Raw genomic sequence first — 27,923 nt, 5'->3', positions numbered from 1 at the left:
CCTCCCATTAAAGAACATAACATAGTAGACAGTGGTGGGGTCTACGGTAACTTTATTTTAACAGAGAAACCAGGCTGCCAAGAAGTCTACATGATTGGAGCAGATGGTGGTTATCTTTCCAAAGGGTGAAGCCTGAGCCCAGCTGGCAGCACACAGAGGTTAAAACCGAAGCGCAGAGGTCCGCTTGCCTGGTTCTGCCCTGCGTTGCGCTCATGGTGTGAGATGAGAGACCGCACAACCGTACTGAATGAACGGGTCCAACTGGGCAGAGGCGACATCCCGACAGCAGACGATCAATCACTGAAGACGATGCTGAACTCAAGTGCCATTACCTACTCTCTGCTATTCTCTGATGAGAAAGGTGAGGGTACGGGAGGAGCAGGAAATTATCTTCTTGGTTCTTTAAATAAGGAAAGCCTAGAGCATGGGGCAGGTGGTCAATCAAGCAGTAGCACAGGATGAAAATGTAGGCTAGTTATAGATCTCTGTGCCCAAGGAAAAGAACAGCAATGATAAAGGAAAAGAGAGGAACATTAAAATGCCTGAAAGTATTGAAAAGAAGAACTTTTTTTTTCCTTAAATAAGACAGGAAACAGCATCTTTTTATTTTCCTCACTGCAGTGGCAGCAGACTTGCTGGTTTTCACGAAACATCATTTCTGTAACGAGGTCTGTTGATAAGCTTGCTCGATTGCAGGAGGACAAACACAAGGCTGCCTGTGAATGTTAGAACGAGCTCTTCCCACAACACCTCTTGCAGGTGCTGTTCTCATGCTGGATCTAGAAGTGCCCCAACACCATAAGGTGCTGCAGTTAAAGCTTCTGAAATATTGCAATGGCATGATCGACAGGGTTTTGGGGCTATGTCTTTCTTGTACATGTAAACTCTTGTGGAATAGCTGAGGTTAAAGGATGAGCAGGAGTTTGGTTTTGAGCCACAAAGTTTCAGACACCTGCCACGGATGCCTCTGCCCTATTTCACTACATGTTCTTTTCTGTGAAACACATTCAGTGGTTGAGTATTATGTACTGTGGTTGAAAGAAAGGACCTGCTCACCACCATCCACCCTCCTTCTCTCTCCGTGTGAATCTCACAACAGCAGGGGCCATAGGCAGGAAGGTTGTCTCTGGTTCCTCCCGCCAGGGAAATTACTTGGTGACCTGGTGAATGGCATGGGCAAGGTAGCCCACGTTGCCAGAGGTGACCCCTGCCACAGAGATGCGGCCGTCCTTTGTCATGTAGATGGAGAACTCCTTGGTCAGCCTCTCCACCTGCAGAGAGGAGAGTACAGGAGCGTGTTCTAGGCGGGGGGGATTTGCCCAGCCCAGGCGGTAAAACAGGAAAATAACAGAAACTCTATTTTCTCGCTTAAACCCTATTCCCAGAATTTGGTGGGCTAGCATAGAGAGAAGGATAAAAAACCATCTTAAAGTCAGATGAGGAATTCTGAGGTGTGAACAGGTGAAAACAAATCTTAGATCCAGCATTTGTAGAAAAAAACAGATCCAGAATCCAGCTATGGAACAGCTCAGCTATGTCTCCTATCAGTATTCAGGCTCCTGCTTGTTCTGGTATCTCTTCAGAGAAGCAGCAGTAGTCTGAAGAAAGACCAAAACACGCTCTGCTTTTCAGCGATTTGCAACCTCATGGGCGACACAGATAGGGAAACAACTAATAACAAAACAAAATGAATGCTACCCTCTTCCTTTACCTAACAGGGCTCCAAAATGACTGTTTTAAGGGTAATCTGAATAGGCAGGGGATCTGTGAGGAATTCTAGTTTACGAGGACTGATCAATTGGTCAGCTGAGGAGAAATCGGAGCCCACTCACCTGCTCAGGCGTTAGTCCTGTGAAACAGAACATGCCAATCTGGTCAGTGATGTGCTGCCAGTTGTGGGAGGAGCCCTCCTTCTTGAGGTTGGAGACCAGCTGAGTTCGCATGCTAATGATGCGGTCGGCCATGCCTTTTACTTCCTGCAACCTGTAAAACAAAAAACAATAAAAAAAGCCCCTGGGATGCAGCTCAATTCTGGACAAGCACCACAGATAAGCTGCAGCTCACAGCAATTTTACCTTCCTTGAGTATTCCCCTAGTGTGCCTTAATTCTCTGTCCTAGCCCAAGTCAGATGCTGTCGCTGGTTCAAGAAGTAAAAAGCTATTTTACAGCATTGTTTTCTATCAGAACACTATTTTGATTAGGCACCTAATGATTAACGTAATGGAGTTATTAAGAAAGATGAGGGGGCACCTGGGTTGCTCAGTTGGTTAAGCATCGATTCTTCATTTCAGCTCAGGTCATGATCTTGGGGTTGTGGGATTGAGCCCTGTGTCAGGCTCTGTGCTCAGCATGGAGACCACTGGGATTCTCCCTCTCCCTCTGCCCTACCTCCACCCCCTGCTCTCTCTCTCTGAAATAAATGAATAAAAAAAAAAAAAAAAAAGATGGATGAATGACTCAAATCTAGGAAGGCTAAGGCTCTCCATCCTTTATGCAGGGAGCAAAAGTTGTGTTTTATTTTTTAAATATTTTATTTATTTGAGAGAGGGGGAAAGAGAGCAAGCATGAGTGGGGGAAGGAGCCCCGAAGTGGGGCTCAATCCTGGGAGCCCAGCATCATGACCTGAGCCGAAGGCAGACACTTAACTGACTGAGCCACCTAAGCGCCCCAAAAGCTGTGTTTTAAATAGTAAACTATGACCTTATTTTTAACATGGAAGGAATACACACTCCTGCTTTTGCAGTTAAGACAGTGCATTGGGAACCTATGATGTGCCAAGTCATGTGCTAGGTGGTGAGAAGGGAGGGTTCAGACATGGTCCTTGCCTTTAAATCTTACAACTGACACTAGGAACAAACCTGTGAACCACCAACTATGGAATAAGGCAGGACAATGTAAGAACCAACAGAACAGTGCTGTGTTGAAAGCCCCAGGAAGAGAGGGTCAGTTCTATCTGGTGGCTGAAGGCAGTCCTCTGATACACATGGCTCACTCGATTCTGGACATGATCACTGCCTTCCTTAGAATCTCCTCTTCCCATTCTGTACCTATGGCTCTAGGGGAAATTCTCGCCCAACTAGACGACTGTAAAAACATTTATAGTTTACCTCCCTGTTCTAATGCGTTCATGTTCTTAAACCATCTATGATGATGTCATACACAGTTACAACGGGTCACAATTGCCAATTAGAAGTCAAACAAAATTAGTCTTAGTTATTTTTATTTGACTCAGGTAAACATTTAAAACTGGGCACTTGCACATAAAAACATGGATTTGTCCTCTCTGGAAAAAACTGGCAACACTTCACTAGCAGTGTGATTCCTGGCTGGCGCTAGAGCTCCTGACCCCTCTAGGGATGACATTTGATTTTAAATTTCCTATGGTCCCAGGGGCGCCTGGGTGGCTCAGTTGGTTAAGCGACTGCCTTCGGCTCAGGTCATGATCCTGGAGTCCCGGGATCGAGTCCCGCGTCGGGCTCCCTGCTCAGCGGGGAGTCTGCTTCTCCCTCTGACCCTCCCCCATCTCAAGCTCTCTCTCTCTCTCTCATTCTCTCTCCCAAATAAATAAATAAATAAAATCTTTAAAAAAAAAAAAAAAATAAATTTCCTATGGTCCCAGGGCACCTGGGTGGCTCAGTCGTTAAGCGTCTGCCTTCGGCTCAGGTCATGATCCCAGGGTCCTGGGATCGAGCCCCACATCAGGCTCCCTGCTCACCGGGAAGCCTGCTTCTCCCTTTGCCACACCCCTGCTTGTGTTCCCTCTCTCGCTGTCTCTCTCTGTCAAATAAATAAATAAAATCTTAAAAAAAAAAAAAAATTTCCTATGGTCCCATCTGTCCAGCTCCATTTACTTTCAGGCTGGGGTCCTAAAAGCATGGAGGCTATGACCACAGCTAGATCCAGGGCAACTCCAGCAAAGCCCTTCCGCGCTCTTTGGTGCCCATAGAATGAAGTTCTGACTTCTCAAGATATTGGTGAAGGTGCTTCATCATCTGCTCCCAACTTTCCAGCTTTGCTGCCTTCTCTATCCTCCTCCCACTCAGAGTCAAGGCCACAAGAACTACCTGGGACTTTTGAAGCATGTCCTAGAGAAGGCACATCGTGCTCCTGTGCCTGTCCTCATGCACAGCTCTGTCCGGTTCTCCTTTACTCTTCATTCCCTTTGGGGGAAAGGCATTCTTCTCTCTTCAAGGCACAGCTCACAGGCTGCTGTCTTCATTATATCGTCCTTTATTCCCCACTAGAATCAATAGCCCTTCCTTTGGTCCACCTTTATTCTTTGTCTCTTGTGTCAATGCTGTACGTGTACCTTTCTCACCAGATTATAAACTCTCCACAGGTAGAAACGCCTCACTCATCTAGCACAGTACCTCTGCTATCTTTGTATAGGACAGACTTCAAAGGTGTACTGAAGTGCACACATTAAAAAAAATATCTTGATAACCATTAGGAAATATAAAAAACCACTTACAAATAGGAAGTAAAATAAATAAATAAATAAAAAGCTTACTATAATGCTAAGAGACAAAAACAAAACCAAACCTACAACATACATATATAGGAGTAAGGTATATAGTGTGTTACCATGATGGAAAATAGTGAACAAAGACAAAAGGTGGGTTATAATGACTGGATTTACAGTTAATTTTTTCCCCTCTCCCAAACTTTCTGAAATGTACTTACACATTAATTTTATAATGGGAAAAATTATAAATTAAAAAGTAGTCAGTTTTTTGGTAGACCTTGCATGGATATATTTAACTAAAAAGAACTACCATGAACCAGACTTACTTCAATGTTTCACAGGAGTAATTTAAGGTAGAAAGAATAGCAGTCGTGTGATAAGTTGGGGGGCTGCAGATAAAGTTCCTTGCAAACAACAGACAATCCCCGAGAAGCTGCTCAGGGATCTAGCCTCTCAATTAACCAGCTACAAAGACAAACTCTTGTCTGATAAATCACATTGTTCATGGGCATCTTGGCTTTTTATTAACTTTGAATTGTATAGAGCAGGGGTTGGCAAACTTTTCATTTTCAAATTTTTATTTAAAAACTTCTTTTAAAGTCCCAGTACAGTTAACATGGCAAACTTTTTATAAAGGGCTAAATTACAAATGTGTTAGGTTTTGCGGGCCATTTGCTCTCTGTCACAACTACTAGAATCTGCCGTATGGCACAAGAGCAGCCACGACATAATTCATCAAAAATGGGTGTGGCTGTGTCCCAATAAAACTTTATAAGAATAAGGGGCAGACTAGGTTTGACCCATAGAACAGTCTGCCAATCTCTGATCTAGAGCAAGTTTTCTAAATTGTGTGGCATGACCCGTTAGTAGCTCATATACTCAAGGCAGTTGGATGCAACTGACATTTAGAAAATATTAGAACACATGAAGCCTAAGTATTGAGCTTTTGACAATAGTTTCAGTTGCATATATGTTTATAGGTAATGTGTGTTCAGGGTCATGATACAAAATATCTGTCTTTGTGGACTATGGTCCAAGAGACTGAGTAACACTAAGTTAGAGCACAGGTGCCAAGAGATTCAGGTGGTAAGGCTAATAAAAATAAAAAATAAGCAGAAATAGTGATTCAGTGGTAGCTATTATTGGGGTAAGAACCAAAAATATGATGTTCTTAAAAAAGTTTTCCTATGTAAGTTACTTCAATTTGAACCTCAGTTGAGGAAAGGGGAGGTTTTACTTAGCGTGGAGATAATGGAATAAAAAACCCCTGCGTTTCTGAATTACGTTTGTCTCCAATGTATTTGAAAGGGCTACCAAAATGCACATTCTTCTCTCCCCTCCTCCCCTTCCACATATGGAAGCTGGGTGATACTGTATGTTACTACTTGCCGATTATAAATGAGCTCGGAAAGATCGGTGGTGGGAAAGGCAGATGGCTGGGGAGCCACAATGCGCTTTTACCATTGTTTTCGCAGGTCAGGGCTGGTCAGGATGGTCGAGGCAATCCGGGCCCCATTGACTGGAGGGTTGGAATACATGGGACGGATCAAGATCTTCAACTGTGACTCCACCCTTTTGGCTTCATCAGCATCTTTGCAGACCACAGTGAAGGCTCCCACACGCTCACCTGGAAAGACACACATGGATCTCGTCTTCCAGTTTTCCAATCTAACATGCTAAAGCAAATCATGATTCAATTTGCTAGATGTTATGCTTCCACCAGAAGTGCCACAAAAGGGGGCGCCTGGGTGGCTGTTGTTAAGCGTCTGCCTTTGGCTCAGGTCATGATCCCAGGGTCCTGGGATCAAGCCCCGCATCGGGCTCCCTGCTCCGTGGGAAGCCTGCTTCTCCCTCCCCCTCTTCCCCTGCTTGTGTTCCCTCTCTCGCTGTGTCTCTGTCAAATAAATAAATAAAAAATCTTAAAAAAAAAAAAAAAGTGCCACAAAAATATCTGTCACAAATTAAAAGCTTTCAACAACCAGTATGGTTAATCTAGAAATAACAGGAAGTTTGAGGACTCAAAGGTCTTTTTTTTTTTTATTATATCCATCTTCTTGGCTTGTGGAGCAGTCACTTCTTGTTTAGAGAAGCAGTCATTAGTTTTCCCTGCTGGAGGAGTTCAGAGACATGAAAGATGTGACTGAGATCGGTAAAATCCATGTTACCTGTCTTTCTTCTCTGGGTAACACACACACACACACAGAGCATACACCCCACCCCCCAAATTGGTATCGCTGTGGCATCCTCTTCCAGAACTTCTTCAATCTTATCAGCACACACACATCACGCACTGGGTCCTTTAGCTCACCGTATAAGCCCATGTTCTTGGCATAGGATTGGCAGAGGCAAACATTAATGCCCTGTTCGATGAAGTGGCGTACGGCCCAGGCATCCTTGTTACCATCACCACTGGCAAAGCCTTGGTAGGCCATGTCAAAGAATGCAAAGAGATTGTTTTTCTGGGAAGGAAAAGAGAAGAGCAAAGCTTTAGGCAGTCCCTCTCAAGAAGCCCCACATGCTTGCCTGTGCTTATTGGGACCATGTCTGCCTCACATAGAGTCAACAGTTTTCTCCCCCAGTGGCAATTTGGAGAGGTTTAATTTTCCTTGAGTTAAGACATCATCATATATATTTTTTTACTTTGGTGGATATGGTCCCTCGAGAAGAAAAGATACTCTTAATTTCAATCTTCCCAGAAAGCTGCTTGATCAAACAGGAAGCTCTTTTCAGGACCAAAGGAGTCTGGGTAATTACTCTGGTCCAGTCAACACAGGACCAACATCAGTCTTTTCTGGGGCTAATGTAACTCTGGCAGTCTCATACCCAGGACTCATGAGAACCATCTCATCTTCAAAGTGCTCTCTGAATGCTCTTTCTCTTTTTTTTCCCCTCTGTTTTATTCTGTTTGCATCTTATGTTTGATAGAATGTAAAGAAAGGGAAATCAAAAGAAGTGAAAATGGGGGTACAAGGCAACAGGAATACTTTCCTCCGTTGGAATTTTTTTTTTTTTTTAAGTAAACTCTACCTCCAACGTGGGGCTTGAACTCATAACCCTGAGATCATGAGTCACATGCTTTACCGACTAAGCCAGACAGGCGCCCTTGCTCCCTTGAAATTTTGACTAGTGCCTTCTCTGACAGCTGACCCTGTGAATGATAATGGCCATGCCAAGGAACTAGGCCAGGACAGGAGACAGGACAAAGTGTATAAAGGACGAAGAAGTAATCCTGGCCAGGGCAAATGTAGGTGCCAATGAGAGACACCCTGCGGCCAGTGGATGCCCACTGTACAGGCTGGCCAATGACAAGGTTCCTCAGAACTCCCTACACCCAGCATCCAGGCTGAAGAACAGAAATTATTTTCAAGCTGCTCATGTACCATCACTTAAGAACTGCTAATTAGGCAGGGCGCCTGGGCGGCTCAGTCAGTTAAGCGACTGACTCTTGATTTTGGCTCTGGTCGTGATCTTGGGGTTGTGGGATTGAGCCCCGTATTGGGTTCTGCGCTCAGCAGAGTCTGCTTGAGATTCTCTCCCTTCCTCTGCCTCTGCCCTCACTTGTATGCATGTGCGTGTGCTTCCCCCCTCAAATAAACAAAAATCTTAAAAAACAAAAACAAAACAATCCCAAACTGCTAATTATGCAAATAAGCAGCTCTTTCCTGACAACTTAACAATGTGGGCTCAAGGGTAATTATTCTCATTGTTAAGACCTTGCCCAGTTGGGGCGCCTGGGTGGCTCAGTCGTTAAGCGTCTGCCTTCGGCTCAGGTCATGATCCCAGGGTCCTGGGATCAAGCCCTGCATCGGGCTCCCTGCTCAGCGGGAAGCCTGCTTCTCCCTCTCCCACTCCCCCTGCTTGTGTTCCCTCTTTCGCTGTGTTTCTCTCTGTCAAATAAAAAAAATAAAAAAAAAAAGACCTTGCCCAGTTAGGCATCTATGGCCAGTCACTGAACACAAACTGTCGCCAGCCAGCTCACTCTCCGTACCTTCACCACCGTTGCTATTTCCTTCCACTGCTCAGGACGGGGGTCCACGCCCGTGGGATTGTGGGCACAGGCATGCAGGAGAAGAACGCTTTGCTGGGGCATTTTCTAAAAAGAGACAACCAAAAGATAGGTGACTTTGCAGCTCTGAAGGCGATAACTTACCTGAAATGCCACAGGCTCACTATTTTGGATCCGTAACAAAGATAACCTGAGATCTGGGAATTAGTTCATCCCCAGTATTTTAAGTCAGATATTGAGACCCAGCTGGGAGGCATCACATCTCCACAAGGTTTGCTTCCTGTCCCTTCACCCCCTTGCCCTGAAAGTCACACTTACCGAAATGTCCTCTATAGCACCTGTGAAATCAAAGCCGCAGGTCTTGGGCTCATAGTATCGGTAACCATGCAGCTGCATGCCAGCGTCCCTGAAGATCGGCGTGTGATTTCCCCAGGACGGCTTGGGCAGAAAGACATCTCGGCTGAACTTAAAAAATCTTTGCTAAAAAATGGGATGAAAGGGAATGGAAAAGTGAAGAAGGAAGAGGGAAAAAAAAAAAAAGAGCTGATATATTTTACTGAAGAAGACATTTTCCTCTATTGAAACTCAGCTTATCTTTATGAATGAGAGATAGTAACGACGCAGCAGCAAGACTGCGTGAGTTGGAATCTAAGCTCTGACAAGTAAATTCGCTGTGTAGCCAAGGGCCTGTCTGGGCCTCACTTTCTTCATTTGTAAAATGGCGGTAAGTGAGCCTCCTTCATAAAGAATTAAATGAGTTAAAACAAAAGCTGGTAGTGACAGGTGCTCAATAAATTAGATTTATTATTATTATCATTCTATCTTCCTTGTAATTTCTTCTAAGTATTTTCATTTTTCTTACCCCCGACTCCGTTTATCAGAGAACAGGAACTCTTCCAACTTTGTGGAAAGTTGTCAGCAAACACACATGCAATAGGAAACGCCACCATCCTCAACTTACAGACTGTCTTACAGCTCTTTCCTGCAGGAGTTTCCAGACTCACCAGAAAACTGGCTCCGATCCTCAAGGCCCCAGTTCCAGAAATGGTCTGCACGGTGACATACTGAAGGAGAGACAGCACGGTCAGTGAGGTGGGACACTCTCTACAGGCCCACAACGAACAGAACGGAGGCCAAGCCCACAGAGCAGAGCCCTTCCTTCTTCAGAAGCTGAAGACAACCTTCCAAACGGTATTCGGAAACGAGAGAACAGCACTATTGTTTCATTTCCCCATTTGTTAAGAGACAGACTGACTCTCCTCGTGAGTTCTCAAAAGAGTCATCTCTTCAGTTTCCCACACCTTCGCTGACGGAGAAGCTAACTCCTCACGGCTTGTTATCAGTATCATACCATATTGCAGGAGGAACATTCAGGACACAACCTCTTCCCCCACATGAGAAAGAGCTGATTTATACAGAGAAAAAAAGACACTAAGAACAGTCACTACACTAAAATATTATTCCAGAATTACACAAAATTGAATGAGTCTCTGAACATCAAAGTTCCTTGAAAAGCAAGTCAACTTATGATTATTAGAATAATAAGGATCGCTACATTTTATTTTTTTATTTTTTATTTTTTTTTAAAGATTTTATTTATTTATTTGAGAGAGAGAGAGAATGAGAGACAGAGAGCATGAGAGGGAGGAGGGTCAGAGGGAGAAGCAGACTCCCTGCCGAGCAGGGAGCCTGATGCGGGACTCGATCCTGGGACTCCAGGATCATGACCTGAGCTGAAGGCAGTCGCTCAACCAACTGAGCCACCCAGGCACCCAAGGATCGCTACATTTTAAAGGCTCAGAAGTTCCACTTTGCGAGTTTCCATAGTCTGAAAACATCTTTTTTTTTTTTTTTTAAGATTTTATTTATTTATTTGAGAGAGAGAATGAGATAGAAAGAGAGAGCATGAGAGGGGGGAGGGTCAGAGCTCGGAGAAGCAGACTCCCCGCTGAACAGGGAGCCCGATGCGGGACTCGATCCCGGGACTCCAGGATCATGACCTGAGCTGAAGGCAGTCGCTTAACCAACTGAGCCACCCAGGCGCCCCATGAAAACATTATCTTTTGAGTAATAGGAAGGTGCCTGAGGTAAATCTGTTTCTTCGAATCAGTCAACTTTTTTTTTTTTTTAAAGATTTTATGTATTTATTTGACAGAGACACAGCGAGAGAGGGAACACAAGCAGGGGGAGAGGGAGAGGGAGAAGCAGGCTTTCCGCCGAGCAGGGAGCCCGATGCGGGGCTCGATCCCAGGACCCTGGGACCATGACCTGAGCCGAAGGCAGATGCTTAACAACTGAGCCACCCAGGCGCCCCTCGAATCAGTCAACTTTAAGGAATAAGAAACCACAGATTTTTTTTAAGGCACCATAGAAATTTAAGGTTCTTTGAAACATAAACCTATTTTCTGCCCTGAAGGGCAGTAGAAGAAATGGGGGGAAGCTAACAAACTCTTTACCAAAGTTTGTCCCTGCAAACTTTGCTGTGGCAGAAATAAAAACCTAACTGTGGGGGCACCAGGCTGGCTCGGTAGAGCATGGGGCTCTTGATCCTGGGGTTGTGAGTTCGGGCCCCACGTTGGGTGAAGCGATTACTTAAAAAAACAACAAAAACCAAACAAACCTAACTGTGGATCTGATAATACTAATAATCCACAAAGGCACAGCAATTTATGAACAAGCTGATGTTATTTTAGCTAGATAGAGCTAAGCAAAAATTGCAGAAAAATATGGAAGCTTCCATGAGGGGTTAATAAGTGGTTGATTGTTCGGATATCAATCTAACCATGGATTAGGATCACTATTGTCTCACCCTGTGGTGGAGGTTGTATGCTTTTCTCTTGAGTTAATGAACTAACGTGGACTTAGACCAGCCTTATGAATAAACTGTATTTATTCTGGTCTTGGGGGAGAAAGGGGAGAAATGTTGGCTTAGTTCTGCTACTTTGTTTTTCTCCAGACTTACCCAGAAAAATAGATGTTTAAACATACGAATGTATCCATTAATAAACACATTTGTTTCAAAGGAAAGTAAACTATAGTGCCCGAGGCCACATGTCACGGGCTGTTCAGTGGCCTGAAAGCATCCCGCCCGCCCAGCGCTACTCCTCTTCTACTCTAAGTGCTGAGGCTGTGCATACTCTGAGGGTGCACACAGCCATCTGCTTGTGCAAAGTCTGTTTTCAGTGCCATCTTTCTTCTACAATAAGAGGGCCCCCAGGAAGACGGAAGGAGGAGACACTAGGAGACAGGTGTGCTTCTCCCTCGTGGCTGCACGATGCTCTCTGGAACTGAGAGACGAGGGAGGCAGCAAAAGGGAGCACGGTCTGCTCTCTTTTAACGTCCAAACTGGCCATGAAGGGGCAGCAGAGGAGTGCCAGACTGGTCCTGGCCCCAAGAGCCCTGCCTGCGTGCTTCCTCCATCTAAGCTGGAAGCCGAGAACATGAGGGTAGCGGCTAATTATAGGCCTAAAACTGGGCATAGTTTGGCATTTCTTCTTCTTCTTTTTTTTAAAGATCTATTTATTCATTTGAGAGAGAGAGGGAGAGCACGAGCAGAAGGAAGAGGCAGAGGGGAGGGAGAAGCAGGCTCCCCACTGAGCAGGGAGCCTGACGCGGGGCTCGATCCCAGGACCCTGTGACCATGACCCGAGCCGAAGGCAGATGTTTAACGACTGAGCCACCCAGGAGGCCCTAGTTTGGCATTTCTAAAGCATATTCAGTATAAAATGAACGTAAGCACACAGAGCAGTGTCAACTCTTCAGTCAAATTACTATTCCATTTTCAGGATTACTGCTACATTTTTACAATGGGTGTTACATGAAATCCTTTATTTAATAAGTGCCAGCTTACTTTCTAAAGAAGAGATATTAGCAATAGTGCAGTCACCTCAAAATAATCATCACACACAAAGTGATGTATCTTTTTTAATTTATTTAAATTATTTCAAATTTGTTTAAACTGTTAAATTTAAAAACAGACTCTGTATGATGCCAGAGTGTGCTCTGCTTACCCGGCTACTTTTCAACACTTCGTTGTTCTCACCCAGGGCTAGCTCTGCAGATGCCTTACAAAAGTCAGCAAGTCCCGCGATGGGCAGGTACTCTTTGTCCAAATTTTTTGCAGCAATCTGGGCCTCTGCCTAGACAAGAGAAAAGGTATCTGCCTAGTTTCTTCTCCTTACCTGGAATTACTATGATTAGTATTTAATGTTTTATAAATTCAGTTTATATATTACATACAAAGGAAGTAAAGCCTTGTTTTTATTTGGAAATATTGTCCAAGAAAAAGGGTAAGTGCTATACCTGAAACTAATATGACACTGTATGTTAACTGGAATTTAAATAAAAACTTGAAAATACATACCCCCCCCCAAAAAAAACCAAAAACCTACAGTAAAAGAGTTGGTATTTTACACTGTAGAACAGAAATACTTGAATTTTTAAAATTATATTTATTGTTTTTTTACAGTTAGGTTTTATATGGATGGGCACACAATGTTTTCTTGGTTAATATTTAACATACGGCATTCTTGGAATGCACAGGAACAAGATTTACGAGCAACACTTAAAAGAGATATAAGATGATAAAATCAAACTGAATACATAAAAAAGTATTTCAAGGTATAATGCCAGTCTAAGAACTTCAAAGAGTTAATAGTAGCAGCCACATCTCTTCGTGCTTTGGAGACAGAGGTGAAATTGTCCCTTACTAGCTGTGTGACCCTGAGCAACTTAGTAACCTTCCTGAGCCCCAGTTTCTTCATCTGCTGAACAGGGAACAGTTGCTACAGCGCTTACGACTAGCTGAAGACCTGAAGAAGGAATGTACAGAGGCGTGTGGTGGTATTCCAGCTTACAAAATAGCTGACTAATACTTGCTGAATACTTTAAACTGACTGAGACCAAAGCAATCCCTGCATGACCTGAGACCCAGCAGCCATCAGTTTTCAATAGGTCTTCTCATCACAATGGTTTCTCGAGCCCTTTTCTTCTACTCAGAGAGTTCTAGAGGTAACCCTTAACCCACACTCCCACTTCTTCTTTCAGGGGTTCATTCAGCCCATGTTCTTACTTCAGTGGCTCCTGAGGCCTGAGCCAGCTGGCTGCAGGGCGGTGCAGCTCAGATGATTCCGGAGTGCCGTACCCTCACCTGAAGTACTCCTTTGTAACTTGCACTCACTGTGCCCACTTCTGCTCTATGGAGGAATGACACATCACCACCCCACTTTTGGAAGTGACAAAGAAGCATTCATATATCAACAGAGGAGGTGTAGATGGAAAGGAAACACACACTTCCTTTTAAAAAACTGTTCTAAGGGGATTAACTATTTGAAGTTATAGTGATAACCAATAGAAAGACTAGTGATAAAAATACAACAAAAATAAAGCGAATTACTCTATGGTTCAGTATGAAGAAGGGACAGAGCATGCCTGTGTAGGAGAGCTTATTAAGGCAATCAACATGAGAGAAATGGAAAATAACGGCAGTAAGCCTCATCCACAAAGGGCTATTCTTATAACCAAGAGGCAATGTTTAAATTCTTGGTCCTTTTGTGCACCTTCAGGATTAAACATGACACTATGCCTGCTTTATAGATGATCACAGAAGTTCAATCCTGAAAAAGACCACATAGTTCCAATCTGTCACTTTTACAAGTGATTCAAGCAGTTGGTGCCAGAACTAGAAGCCAGGTCTCCTAACTCCCAGCCTGGCACTTTTTCTGCCACTCTCCAGGAGCTTTCTTCAGTTTATTCATCCCGAGAAGGCAGGAGAAAGATGGCAAACTCACCTTCCGGACACTAGGGAGCACATAAGGCTTTCCATTATCATCCCGGTAGGCACCAACTCCCAGATTCATCTTTTTGCTGTTGGTGTCTCTCTTAAAGGCTTCTGTGACTCCCAGGATGGGATCTGGGGGCCCCATTTCCACATGGGTCCACCAGGAGCTGAAATGAGAAATAAAAGAAATCAGTCATAGTAGCTGGATTTCCATGGCCAGAGACATCTCAAATCTGCCAAAGCACTTCACAGAGGAGGGCAGAAGACCAAAGGTTTTAGTGCAAATGCAATGAGAAGGGGGATACCCTAATCATCCCGGGGATGACAGGCTTTCACAGTCCAAACCTGATCTAAATTCCCAGGCAAAGACTATTTCATGTAATTTGGCTGTGAGAAACCGAGAGTGGTAAAAGACAACGCAAGAGAAGCAAGCAAGGACCACTGCAAGAGTATTATGTGACCCCCTTCTCCCCCAAGGCGCCTGGGTTTTATCCTGTTCTCAAACTTGTTAAACGGTAGCATTTAGAGAACTTGTTAAAAACTGTGTCCCATCTTGGATATAGTGAGAACATGTAGAGTCATTAAAATGTTTTTGGGGGCGGGGGGAGGCGGGTTGATCACGTAAGGGGAGTGACATGAATAGCCTTGCATTTTTGGAGCCCATCTGGTCACAAGGTGGGGTACTGAATGCAGAGTGCTAAGAGTAGATGCAGAAGGATCACTGGTTCATTAATTAGCAAAAGAGATAAAGGGATCAGGGCCTAAACCAGGATGAGGTAGTAGGGGTAGAGAGGAAGACAGAATTTCGAGGTATTTAGGAATTAAAAATCAACAAGAACTACTTATAACATCCTACTGATTTCCTCACTATTTACTAAGTTAAAATGCTGGACAATGTTCATTATTCTATATTTATATGAGTCATGATTTTGCCTTAAAAAATTATCCCTTGGGGAGGGGGGTGGAGGGATGGGATAACTGGGTGATGAACATTAAGGAGGGCACATGATGTGATGAACACTGGGTGTTATATAAGACTGATGAATCATAGGCCTGCATCTCTGAAACCAATAATACATTATATGTTAATTAATTGAATTTAAATAAAAAAATGTTTTAAAAAAATTATCTCTTAACAGTCTTGTGGGAGGAGGTCATCCACCTGGGTCAGGTGAACTATGTTGCTAGGGAAGTATGCCTCATCTTTCCTTGGTGTCCTGAGGTAATCTCAAGAGGCAATAGGACTTTATTTTTTTGGGACTCCTGGGTGGCTCAATTGGTTAAGCATCTGCCTTCGGCTCAGGTCATGATCCCAGCGTCCTGGGATTGAGTCTGGGCTCCTTGTTCAGCAGGAAGCCTGCTTCTCCCTCTGCCTGCTGCTCCCCCTGCTTGTGCTCTCTCTCTCTCTCGCTGACAAATAAATAAATAAAAACATCTTAAAAAAAAAAAAAAGAACTTTATTTTTTTTTGGAAAAAAAATTACCTTTATTTTTTTTGAGAGAGTGTGTGGGGGGGTGTAGGGGAGGGGCAGAAGGAGAGGGAGAGAATCTTAAGCTTCACGTCCAGCGCCGAGCCTGATGTGGGGCTCGATCTCATGACCAAGATCACGACCCTGAGCCGAAATCAAGACTTGGACACTTCACCAACTGAGCCACCCAGGCGCCCCCTCAAATTACCTTTATTATAAGAAAAATACACAGCAAAACAGAGCTGAAAGGTGGTGGGGGTGGAAGATCTGGAAAAACTTAATGAGCAAACAAGCTGCCCAAATATGGCTTCCTACTGTGGGGGGAGAGTGATTTGGCCCTTATCTTTCCTGCTTTTCCTGGTTCAAAGAAACCTGCTCTTAGCAAGGCTGGGCCCAGGGAGCCCCATTCTCCAATCTGTTCTCTTCCTTGGGAAGAGAAAGGTTGGGAAAAGTTGTAGAGTTTTCAGACTTTCAAGATACAGAAGGCAATATGGAGACGGAAAGGATGTCACAGCCCTTTGGTCCAGTGTTATCCCCAGGCCCATCCCTCAGGATTTGTTGATGCCAAAGACACGAACCCCATGAAATTGGGGTAACTTTGGCAGCAGTACACTGAGCAATTAGGCTGTGTAGATGATGTGTGGAAGTTGGCCAGGAGGTAGAGGACAATAGGAGAAATGCTGAGGAATTTACATTGGAGCCTATAGTCCATCTGTTCTCAGTGTGTCTGTAGCTAGGCTTTCCTTGGTGAGGGGTCTCAAAGGGCGTCTCTTTCGCTGTACAGAAGACATACATAGCCAAGTTATGGAGGACGTTGGTCAGGGTCCAGACAACAGGAATGCTGAAGGGGATGCTGAGTAGAACATGTGGCAGTCCTACCAAGACAATTTAGGCCAGCCAGATGCCCTATTACATCACTCGAGTGTTGGGGTTTACTTTGCTGTGCACCACCCCCACATTCATCCTGCTGGCTTCAGAAGCCCTGCCAGCTGGAGGCGGGGCACTCCCTTCCACACCTGTGGTCTCCAGGAAGCAGCCCAAGGCAAAAACTGTTTCTCTGGTTTGTCCCTACCCGCTATTGATTTGGGGTTTGGTTTCTGGTTCAGCTATGGCCAGTAAGCTAGTCCTCATCGGCAGCAATGATTGTGAATCTGGTTTTAGGATCTGACCATTCAGTAATCTCTGAAAATGCGTAGCAGAGATCTATTCTCTGTTGGGTGAGAGATGACACATAATTTGGTTTGTTGTTTGTTTGACTTTGTTTATTTGAAGCTTAAATCAAGAATTTTGCAGTTCTGGGGTGCCCGGCTGGCTCAGCTGGTGGAGCATGATCTTGGGGTTGTGGGTTCGAGCCTCACGTTAGGTACAGAGATTATTTAATAAAATCTTTAAAAAAAAATCTTGCAGCTCTTCTTTTTTTTAAATCAGAACTGTGAGGTTTTTGTATTTATTTTTGGCCTGTGGCTTAAGTTGTAAACCTAAAGAGCCATAAGAGGGGCGCCTGAGTGGCTCAGTCAGTTAAGTGTCTGCCTTCGGCTCAGGTCATGATCCCAGGGTCCTGGGATTGAGCCTCGCATTGGGCTCCCTGCTCAGCGGGGAGCCTGCTTTGCCCTCTCCCACTCCCCCTGCTTTTGTTCCCTCTCTCGCTGCCTCTCTGTCAAATAAATAAATAAAATCTTAAAAAAAAAAAGAGCTATAAGATCTCTATGTGTCAGTAATTCAGAAAGGCTTTTTTGTTTTACCTCTCAGTGTCTGAATGTGAAATGTTTTCCAACTCTATAGGGTACTGATAAATTGAGATTATAAAAATCTTGGGGCACCTGGGTAGCTCAGTTCATTAAGTGCCCGATTTTTGATCTCAGCTCAGGTCTTGATCTGAGGGTTGTGAGTTCAAGCCCTGTGTTGGGCTCCACTTAAAAAAAAAAAAATCTCAAAGGTGCTCTGGTCTGATTGTGTTATAAAGACTGAATTTCTAGTACTTTAAATGTGCTAGACAAAAGTTTTTTCTTAAAGAAACTAACTCAAATGTTTAAAAAATTCAAGTTCACATCAGTGATATAAACCTTTGAGACTAGTTGAACTGATTTAATAAAAATAGTTGTGTCTTTTATTTATTCATGTTAAGCATGATACAAGTATACATTTTATTCTGTGGCTTTGTTTTTCCTAAACTTATACTGGTTTACTGATACTATAAGTTAACATTATTCCTATATAATGTTTAAAATTATGAAAAATGTAAATTTGTGTTCAACTAATCATTACTGTGACATATTTTCACCTCACACTTGTCAGAATGGCTAAAATCAAAGACATAAGAAACAAACATTGGCTTGTGGAGAAAAAGGAATCCTCATGCACCGCTGGTGGGAATCCAAGGTGTAGCAGCCACTGTGGAAAAGAGTATGGTAGGGGTGCCTGGGTGGCTCAGTCGTTAAGCGTCTGCCTTCAGCTCAGGTCATGATCCCAGGGTCCTGGGATCGAGCCCCACATCGGGCTCCCTGCTCAGCGGGAAGCCTGCTTCTCCCTCTCCCACTCCCCCTGCTTGTGTTCCCTCTCTCGCTGTCTCTGTCAAATAAATAAATAAAAATTAAAAAAAAAAAAAAGAAAAGAGTATGGTGGTTCCTCAAAAAATTAAAAATAGAGGGTGCCTGGCTGGCTCAGTCAGTGGAGCATGCACCTCTTGATCTCAGGGTCGTGAGTCTGAGCCCCACACTGGGTGTCGAGATTATTTAAAAAAGAAAAAGAAAAAAGTTAAAAAAAGATTAAAAATAGAATCACCATATGATCCAGCAATTCCACTACTGGGTATCTACTCAAAATAAAACAAAATTAGGGTGCCTGGGTGGCTCAGTTGGTTAAGCGACTGCCTTCGGCTCAGGTCATGATCCTGGAGTCCCGGGATCGAGTCCCGCATCGGGCTCCCTGCTCAGCAGGGAGTCTGCTTCTCCCTCTGACCCTTCCCCATCTCATGTGCTCTCTCTCTCCTCTCATCCTCTCTCAAATAAATAAATAAAATCTTTAAAAAAAAAAAAATAAATAAAACAAAATTAGAAAAGATGTATGTCATCATATGTGAACTGCAGCGTTATTTATAATAACTAAGATATGGAAGGAAGCAGCCCAAGTGTCCATCCATAGATGAATGGATAGAGAAGATGTGGTAGAATGGAATATTATTCAGCCACAAAAAAGAATGAAATCTTGCCATTTGCAACAACATGGATGGATCCAGAGAGTATAATACTAAGTGTAATAAGTCAGTCACAGAAAGACAAGTACCATATAATCTCATTCACATGTGGAATTTATGAACAAAACAAATGAGCAAAGAAGAAAAGAGACAAACAAAAAACCAGACTCTTAAATATAAAGAACTGGTGGTTTCCAGAGGGGAGGTAGGTGGGTGGGGGAGGTGAGTGAAATAGGTGAAGGGGAATAAGAGCACACCCATCTTGATGACCACTGAGTTATGTATAGAATTGCTGAATCGTTATACTGTACACCTGAAACTAATATAACACTGTATGTTAATTATACTTGAATTAAAAAAAATAAAATAAAAATTACACATTTCTTTTTAAATATGTATTTATTTTTAAGATTTTATTTATTTATTTGAGAGAGAAAGGGAGAGACTGGGAGAGAGCGCGCGCATGAGTGGGGAGAAGAGCAGAGGGAGAGAGAGAGAGAAGCAGACTCCCTGCTGAGCAGGGAGCCCGATGTGGGGCTCTATCCCAGGACCCTGGGATCATGACCTGAGCCGAAGGCAAACACTTGACCGACTGAGCCACCCAGGCGCCCCCTTTTTAAAGATTTTATTTATTTGAGGAGAGAGAGGGAGAGAGAGAGAGTGAGAGCGAGCGAGCACAAGTGGGGGGAGGGGCAGAGGGAGAAGCAGACTCCCTGCTGAGCAGGGAGCCAGACGTGGGGCTTTATCTCAGGACCCTGAGATCATGACCTGAGCCAAAGGCAAATGCTTAACCGACTAAGCCACCCAGGCGCCCCTATTTTTTCTCTTTTATTAGAGTCATTCATTCATTCTTGGACTCCACCCCCAGCATGGAGCCCAACCTGGGCCTTAACTCACCACCCTGAGATTAACACCTGAGCTGAAACCAAGAGTTGGAGGCTTAACCTTAGATTGAGCCACCCAGGCACCCCAGGTTAAATTTTTTAGAGTAGTTTTATTTTTTTTAGTTTTAAAAAAATATTTTATTTATTTATTTGACAGTGAGAGTGAGAGAGGGAGAGGGAGAAGCATATTCCCTGCTAAGCAGAGAGCCTGATGTGGGGCTCAATCCCAAGAACCTGGGATCATGACCTGAGCTGAAGTCAGATGTTTAGACTGAGCCACCCAGGCATCCCATAGAACAGTTTTAGATTTACAGAAAATTGAGCAGCTAGTACAGAGTTCCCAACAGCTGCCCCCGAAGAGTTTCCTCTTATTACTAACATTTTATATTAGTAGAGTACATTTGTTACAATTAATGAACCAATACTGACACATTATTAAATCCACAATCTATTCAGATTTCTTTAGTTTTCACCCAATGTCCTATTTCCGTTCTAAAGGCCTACCCAGATATCATATTGCGTTTACTTGTCATGTCTCCTTGGGCTGTTCTTGGTGGTGGCAGTTTCAGACACTCCTTGTTTTTGATCACTTTGACAGTTTTGGGGAGTACTGGTCAGGCATACTGCAAGATACCCCTCTATTGGACTTTGATATTCTTCTCATTAGACTGGAGTTATGGGTGGTTAGGAGAAGAGTAATTTTATTTTGTAATATGTCCACTTCAAGATAATTTCTAAGATCTTTAAGTAACTTAAAATCTTGGACTAATATGAGTTAATTAATGGGTTACTTAATTATTGGATACCTAGATAATTTCTAAGTAAGACAGGATACAGACACATTGGTTACTAAGCATAATTTTTATATACTTTTATTTCCTATTTTTATATGTGCTAGAGAGGTTATAGCTTTGGGTCATTTTATTAATTAAAAATTTTTTTTGGGGGTTAAACAACAAATTTATTTTCTCACAGTTCTAGAAACTAGAAGTCCAGAGCTTTGGGTCATTTTAGTGAACATGTTCTTTGTTGTCATTTTAAGGGAAAAAAAAAAAGTACATATATACATATAAAGAAAGTATAAAAGGGATATATGTGTGGCTGTAGAAGCTGAACTATGTGCATCCACTAGTCTGCTAAAATGCTTATGTAGGATTGACATCAGTGCCCTCCCCTCGGTTTTGTCTGTGAAATGGAAGTTACTTTGGTTAAAAGTTATTATTAATGAGTGGTTGAGAATATATTAGGATCAACTATGACAGAGAAATGCAACTTTGTATATGTTTTTGTTTGTCAAGGAAAAAAGTTGTGTTGTCCTAAGGAAGTGGTCCTCAACCATTTTGGTCTTTGGATCCCTTTTTATTCTTAAAATATTCTTTTTATTCTTAAAACTTGTTGAGGGCCTGAAACCTTGTTTTTCCCTTAAAAAACAAAACACAAAACATAGTTCCTCACATATGAAATGGCTTTACAGTCATGTTATGTTTAATTTTAATGTTGTCATTTTAATTAGATAAACAATGATTAATTCTCAGGCACTCACAATCTTATCTTAATCAAGTGATCAAATATTTAACAATTTTTTTGATTCAGCCTTCCCAAATTGAATCCTAAATATAGAAAACATAAAACTTTCAGGCGATCTTTCACCTAAAACTACTTTGAGATTTCTAAGAGGGCACCCAAGAAGCACCATCCATGTTTCCAATAAACACTCTCTTGGCAGCAGGATGCATTAATGTATCAAAACTGAGGCTTTACCTCATGGTAAATTACTGTTCTGAGAAAAAGATTATTCTACCCTTTTTCTGCAGGGCAAATAAGCAAAAAGCTTTTTACAGTTTTATATTATAGAAAACAGTCTTTTTTTAAAGATTTAATTAAAAAAATTTTTTAAAGATTTTATTTATCTGACAGACAGACACAGCTAGAGAGGGAACACAAGCAGGGGGAGTGGGAGAGGGAGAAGCAGGCTTCCCGCGGAGCAGGAGCCCCACGAGGAGCTCGATCCCAGGACCCTGGGATCATGACCTGAGCTGAAGGCAGATGTTTAACCATCTGAGCCACCCAGGGGCCCCAGAAAACAAAGTCTTCATGATCTCCTAAATCAGTCATCGAGAATGTGCTGTGTGCTAAGAGCTGGGAGTATAAAGAAGAGTAGAACAACTCCTCACTACCACATTAGCCCAGGGGGGTGACCCCGTAGGGAGTTCTAAACAATGCAGGCTGGGGTGGGGGGATGATGTACAGTGAAAAAGACAGGCTCAGAGCACATAATATTTTTCAGAGCCTTGAGGACAGGACCTAATAACCTGGGGAAGGGGGAGAAAGAATAGGATTAGGGAGGCTTCCAGGAGGAGGTGACATATGAGGTGAGTGCTAAGGATGACAGGAGGAAAAAGGCATTCCCAGCAGAGGCATAAGAATAAAGGCTAAAGGTGAAAAAGAGCTTGGGGAGTGCTGGTGTTGCAGTGACAGGTGGAAGCTAGGGAAGCAAGGTTCCAAATTACCCAGGGAACTAGCTCAGGTTCTCTTAGTAATCATTTATCCAATCTCAACCAATTGAACGTTTTAGCACAGCACAGTGAGAGTTCTCTGTGCTCACCATGCTGACAAGCTCAGTGAGAATTTCCTTCTCGAAAATGGTTCTCTTGTTGAACTTGTCAGTGGCCCGTCAGCACTTGTACACCTCACTCCTCCATGAGGCACACTGGATGGCTCAGCACAGCATTACAGAGTTAAATTCACGCTCTTCTGACACGTTGAAAACTGCCTTAGTATTAGTAGCTATAATTGTTACATACAGTTATTTCTGTTATTGAAGGGTAGATTATTCCAATTTTGGATTTCCTAGGCTTTTATTCGCTTGCCTTAGATAATGTCAGTACTGGGCAAACTGCATGGATTCAAATAACAGCTCAGTGGCCTACCAGCTTAGGTGAGCACAGGCAAGCCAATTAAGTTCTAAATCTCAACCTTCCTTATTGTAAAATGAAAGCATAACAGTCCCGATTGTACGTTGTTAGAAGGATGAAAGGAGTTATTAAATATAAACTCTGAGCCTGGAACAGAGTGAGTGCTTGCTGTTAGCTGGTATCATTGCTACTAAATTATTACTTCTATGCTTTCATTTATAACTACTGGTGAGGCAAGTATGTAGATAACTCAAGAAGCATATGGTCATAACTTTATGACCAAATACAGGTCTTTCTTGCTTTTCAATTATTTCTACTTAGTTTTTCTACAGCTTTGGGAGACAGTATTACCATCCTTTCCCCTCACTAGTTCTATTGCCAGGACTCAAATTCCCCCCTTTTTTTCATTGATGTAGGCTGCTTAGTTGTTCCAGCGTCTAAGCAACAGTATGAAACAGATACCTTGAAGCAACTTCTGACCTGGGCCTGAAGAAAGCTTCCTTTACTTCCTACCCACAATTCAGACCCTGAAGACATGTAGCCACCGGCCTCTGCACATCACTGTCATTAACTGATGAGTGAAAGGAATGCTTTGAATGTCAATGACATATTATAGAAAACTTCCAGTAAGCAATTTTCATTTTAAAAAAGATATCTCTGTCTCTAAGGCCTTTAATCAACAATGACAGGACTGTGGCCCCAAGCCACAGGACAGAAGGCACCATGCTTATTAAACGGTGTGAAAAACACTTATTCATCGAGTTCTTTCAAAAGTTTATTGAGCACAGAGATTTTCTCAGAAACCATGGCCTTGAGTCTTTTGGCAGAGATCTGATCAAGAGTGGTATATTTTAAGAATTCTAAAAGCAATTTCATAATATTGAATCTTAATCTAAATATAGGAGCAGGGATACTCAATTCAATTAGTTCTACATTAGTAATCATGTTCAGAACCTCTGTGCCCTGCATCACTCCATTCCTTAAAAGGGTAAAGACTTTATGCCCACAATATAAGAACCATGATGTTTTCAAGGGATAGTAATAGATGAAAACAAGAGTGCTCTAGGGACAAAACTGATACTGATAACCTGTGGCCTCCAAACTGATTCCTACCAATGTACTTTGGACATAAGTGCAAAGCCTCAGCCATTGAGCAATGTTGACTAGCAAACCAAAAGATGTTAGGTACAAACTATCCAGATAAGCATTTCTAATTCAAATGCCTTGCAATTTTTCTGGGAACCTCTCTGGTGCTTCGTAGTTTAAAAACATGCTTTCCTTACAAACAATGAATCACGGAACACTATATCTAAAACTAATGATATAATGTATGGGGATTAACATAACAATAAAAAAAGAAAGTAAAAACATGCTTTCCCTCACATTCCTTTTTTTTTTTTTAAGATTTTATTTATTTATTTCACAGAGAGAGACACAGCGAGAGAGGGAACACAAGCAGGGGGAGTGGGAGAGGAAGAAGCAGGCATCCTGCCGAGCGGGAAGCCCGATGCAGGGCTCGATCCCAGGACCCTGGAATCCTGACCTGAGCTGAAAGCAGACGCTTAACTGACTGAGCCACCCAGGCGCCCCTCCCTCACATTCTTATTTTAAAATAAGAAGAGGGGCGCCTGGGTGGCTCAGTCGTTAAGCGTCTGCCTTCGGCTCAGGTCATGATCCCGGGGTCCTGGGATCGAGTCCCACATCGGGCTCCCTGCTCAGCGGGAAGCCTGCCTCTCCCTCTCCCACTCCCCCTGCTTGTGTTCCTGCTCTAGCTATCTCTCTCTCTGTCAAATAAATAAATAAAATCTTTAAAAAAAAAAAATAAAATAAAATAAGAAGAGAAGTTAATTTGCTCATGATCACAGAACTAAAAATGGCAAAGATGGTACTACAATTGTGATCTTCTAATAGTGGTTATTATGCCACTATTGCACACTGCCTTTTTTTTTTTTTTTTTTAAGATTTTTACTTATTTATTTGAGAGAGAGAAGAGAGCACGTGCGTGCGAGTGGAGGGGCAGAGGGAGAGAATCTTTAAGCAGACCCTCCACTGAGCGCAGAGCCCGACTCGGGGTTCAATCCCATGACCCTGAGATCATGACCTGACTTGAAAACAAGAGTAAAACGCTCAACCGAGGCACCCAGGAGTATCCCCCCTTTTTAACATTTTTATTTATTTGAGAGAGAGCGAGTGCATGCTGACTTACTAAAGGGTATCATGTTCTCCTTCAGTTATTTCACTAAAAATTAAATGATCAGGATAATTAAGAACAGATCATTGTAAATCAAAATACATTAGCATATTTTCCTTTCTTCATTGACCTGGGACTAAGCTTGATTTCATGTCACTATGTTTTCACAGCACAGTCAACAAGACAAGGTTAAATGTTGAGTGCTTTCTGTTTAAAAAATGCAGCTAAATGAAACATTTGAACTTAGAGTTCCCTTTAAATGACCCAACACCAATTAAGTATTTCATAGGATAAATCCTCAGTTCTTCAGAATACTGACTGCCAAGGTTGAATTGTATTGAAATGAGCTGTTTAAAAAAAAGAAACTTCAATTAGTTGAGTTTATTTTAAACGTTTTCCCTTTGGATTTTGTTAGAGATCACTTCTACAGTGGCAGCAGTGAAGGTTCTCACTTCCTTGTTACCTGAACAGTTACCAGCCCAGGCTAGATACGGCATCTGGCTCTATCACTCAATCATTGTTTAAAACTGAACACCTTTTCAGCTGCAGATGCTCAAATATTTTAAGACTTTACATCAATGAACAAAGTCGGTAAGGATTCTGCTCTCATGGAACTTACATTTTCATTGTGAAAAGACAAAAAAGAAAAATGAGTCAGCCACTAAAACTCAATGACTAAAAGGTCACACCCATAGGGATTTTCACCAAGCACTTTAAGTAAAGCTTTAGGCTACCCAGCCAAATCTATAAAACAATAATTACTGTAAGACCACTACAATGTTGAAAGACTTTCTCTTGCCCATAATTTTAGACACCGCTTTCTCTTCTCCAAAAGTGCTGCGTAAATGATAACCCCTCTCTAATTCTGGTCCACTAGATAGGCTGGCTTAAAGAGCACACCTTGACAGGGGGCCAAGGAGGAGCTAAATCAGGGAGAGATAAAGTGTGAAAGCCCAAGCAAAACTGTACTGCCAACAGTGTGAGGCAGCGTAAAGGACAAACTGTCCTGCGGGCTTTGAAGACGACATGCAAACAATCGAGGCACGCCTAACAGGCCAAGGCTTTGTTTGCTCCTTTAGTCAATACCTGGCTGGAGGTGGGCTGGACACTAGGTTCCTCATTAGGTGGTACTTAAGGATACAGTCCCAAATCGCCTTCTTGAGTGAATTAATCTTCTGGCTCAGGTCCTCAGGAAGGAATTACTAATTCGTTTTAAACTCGGTACTTTTTTATTGCAACACTCAGCACACAGTGTGAAATTACATATTTGTCATTTTTTAAAAAAGATTTTATTTGACAGAGAGAGACACAGTGAGAGAGGGAACACAAGCAGGGGGAGTGGGAGAGGGAGAAGCAGGCTTCCCGCTGAGCAGGGAGCCCGACGCAGGGCTCGATCCCAGGACCCTGGGATCATGAGCTGAGCCGAAGGCAGACGCTTAACGACGGAGCCACCCAGGCGCCCCATATTTGTCAGTTTTTTGAGTGACACCTGTCTCTCCCTCAGACTTAGCATCTGGTCTAGCACCTGGCTGTGAGAAACTGAGGTGACAAACTATTTACTAAACGAGTGCAGAGCGAGGGGGAGAGGACGAACGGCGACTTCCCTACAGTCAAACAAAAAGGAGGTAAACTACACCTTGACCCTTCTCCATGCAAACGCCACGCGGCCCAGGGGTCACCGGCGACTCAGGCGGTAACACGGGCGGGGTGGGGGGGGGAGGGAGGGAGGATGCCACACCCCAAGGTCAGGGGATGCAGAAGCGAAAGGTGGGCCTGAAAGCCAGAGCCCCCCAGGAGCCTTCCCGCCGTGTACTTCCTATGCCCCCGCCCACGACCGGCAGCACGCCGCGGCCTTGCCAACCTTGCTCAGGGCCGAGGGAGGCCAAGACAGGTGAGCCCCGCCATGCCCCAGGGTAGCCCATCAAGGGCACCCGCGCCCCTCCGCGCCGCAGCCAATCGGCGCGAGGCAGTTTCGGCTGCGCAGCCAATCGGCCCCAGGCCGGCCGGCACCGCAGCCCCGCGTGTTCTCCCCTCGCCACCCCACCCCCACCCCACGGCGCCGAATCCGCGTCTCGTGACCCCCCCACCCCTGAATGGGAGTCCGGGTGCCGTAGAGGGCCACACTTCCTAACCCCGGGGGAACGCGTTGGCGCGCTCTCCTGCGGTCCTGGGGGCAAGGGAGGGGAGGGATGTAGGACCCCGACGGTCACTTTGAGGCGCCGACGCTCAATTATCAGCCCCCAGGGAAGCCGAGGGGGTGTCAGAGAAAGTGTGTGCGTGGTGCTCGCGCTTGTGCTTGGGGGGCGGCGGGGAGATGTCCCGGGGCGTCCGCAGCCCGGCTGGGCAGGCCTGTTGTCCCCAGTTCCGTCTCGGTCTCCCCTGCTTACCTGGCTCTGGCAGAAGCCGCAGCAGCGAGGCCCGGGTGGAAAGCGGCGGCGACCCCGGACAGGACGCGGCCGGAGTGCAGCAGGGCCATGGTGGGCGGCAAGAAGGCAGTGGGTCGCAGCAGGACGGAGCGCAGGGCCAGCGGCCGTGGACACGGAGGCGCGGGCTCCGGCTGAAGGTAAGGACAGCGACTTCCCCGGGGGCGGCTAGAGCGGCCGCCCGCCGGCCCGAGCGTCGCTACAGCGCACCCTGGCGAGGCCTCCTGCACCGAGCGGTGTGTGTGGGCTCGCCGCGGAGTTGGCACCCCCGGGACCACGTGGTCCCTGAGAACGGTGACCGCGCCGTTTTTCGCGGTTCGCAGCGCCTGAAAAGCTTACGTTTAATCACGACGGACCGGACAGTAGAGCTGCTATCGTGCCAGTTTGAAAGCTGGGAAAATGTAGGCTGGTGTAGGCTAAGTAATTTGCCTCCTGCCTTACTGCCAGTAACCAAGGTTGCCGGTCCTCAGTCTTTAGCTGCATATTTCCCTAAGGGCAAATCACCTCGCCTTCCTCCTGAGTTTCTTTAATCCCTGTTTGTAGAGGATAACGGGCGGGTCTCGTGGGGGTATTTGTGAGGATTAAGTGAGATTAGCCG

General features: G+C 44.1%; 1 protein-coding gene and 1 pseudogene across 1 annotated transcript; both read right to left on the bottom strand.

Annotated features, from left to right (window-relative positions):
• Positions 1–35: 35 nt before the first annotated feature.
• On the bottom strand, positions 36–27,499 carry GOT2 (glutamic-oxaloacetic transaminase 2). Its single transcript, XM_036124318.2, has 10 exons — positions 27,290–27,499; positions 14,262–14,418; positions 12,483–12,611; positions 9,477–9,536; positions 8,791–8,952; positions 8,455–8,559; positions 6,775–6,925; positions 5,928–6,093; positions 1,833–1,983; positions 36–1,271 (listed from the first exon to the last, which is right to left on the bottom strand). Exons 1-10 carry the CDS (start codon positions 27,376–27,378, stop codon positions 1,149–1,151), a joined length of 1,293 nt encoding a protein of 430 aa, XP_035980211.1. The 5' UTR covers positions 27,379–27,499; the 3' UTR covers positions 36–1,148.
• LOC118555876 (ORM1-like protein 2 pseudogene) lies at positions 16,249–16,875 on the bottom strand (annotated as a pseudogene).
• Positions 27,500–27,923: the final 424 nt, after the last annotated feature.

This window comes from Halichoerus grypus, chromosome 15 (assembly GCF_964656455.1).
Source record: "Halichoerus grypus chromosome 15, mHalGry1.hap1.1, whole genome shotgun sequence".
In the NCBI taxonomy this organism is placed as follows: Eukaryota; Metazoa; Chordata; class Mammalia; order Carnivora; family Phocidae; genus Halichoerus; species Halichoerus grypus.
Note: the sequence above shows the minus strand (reverse complement) of the source record. Positions and strands in the feature narration are given on the sequence as shown.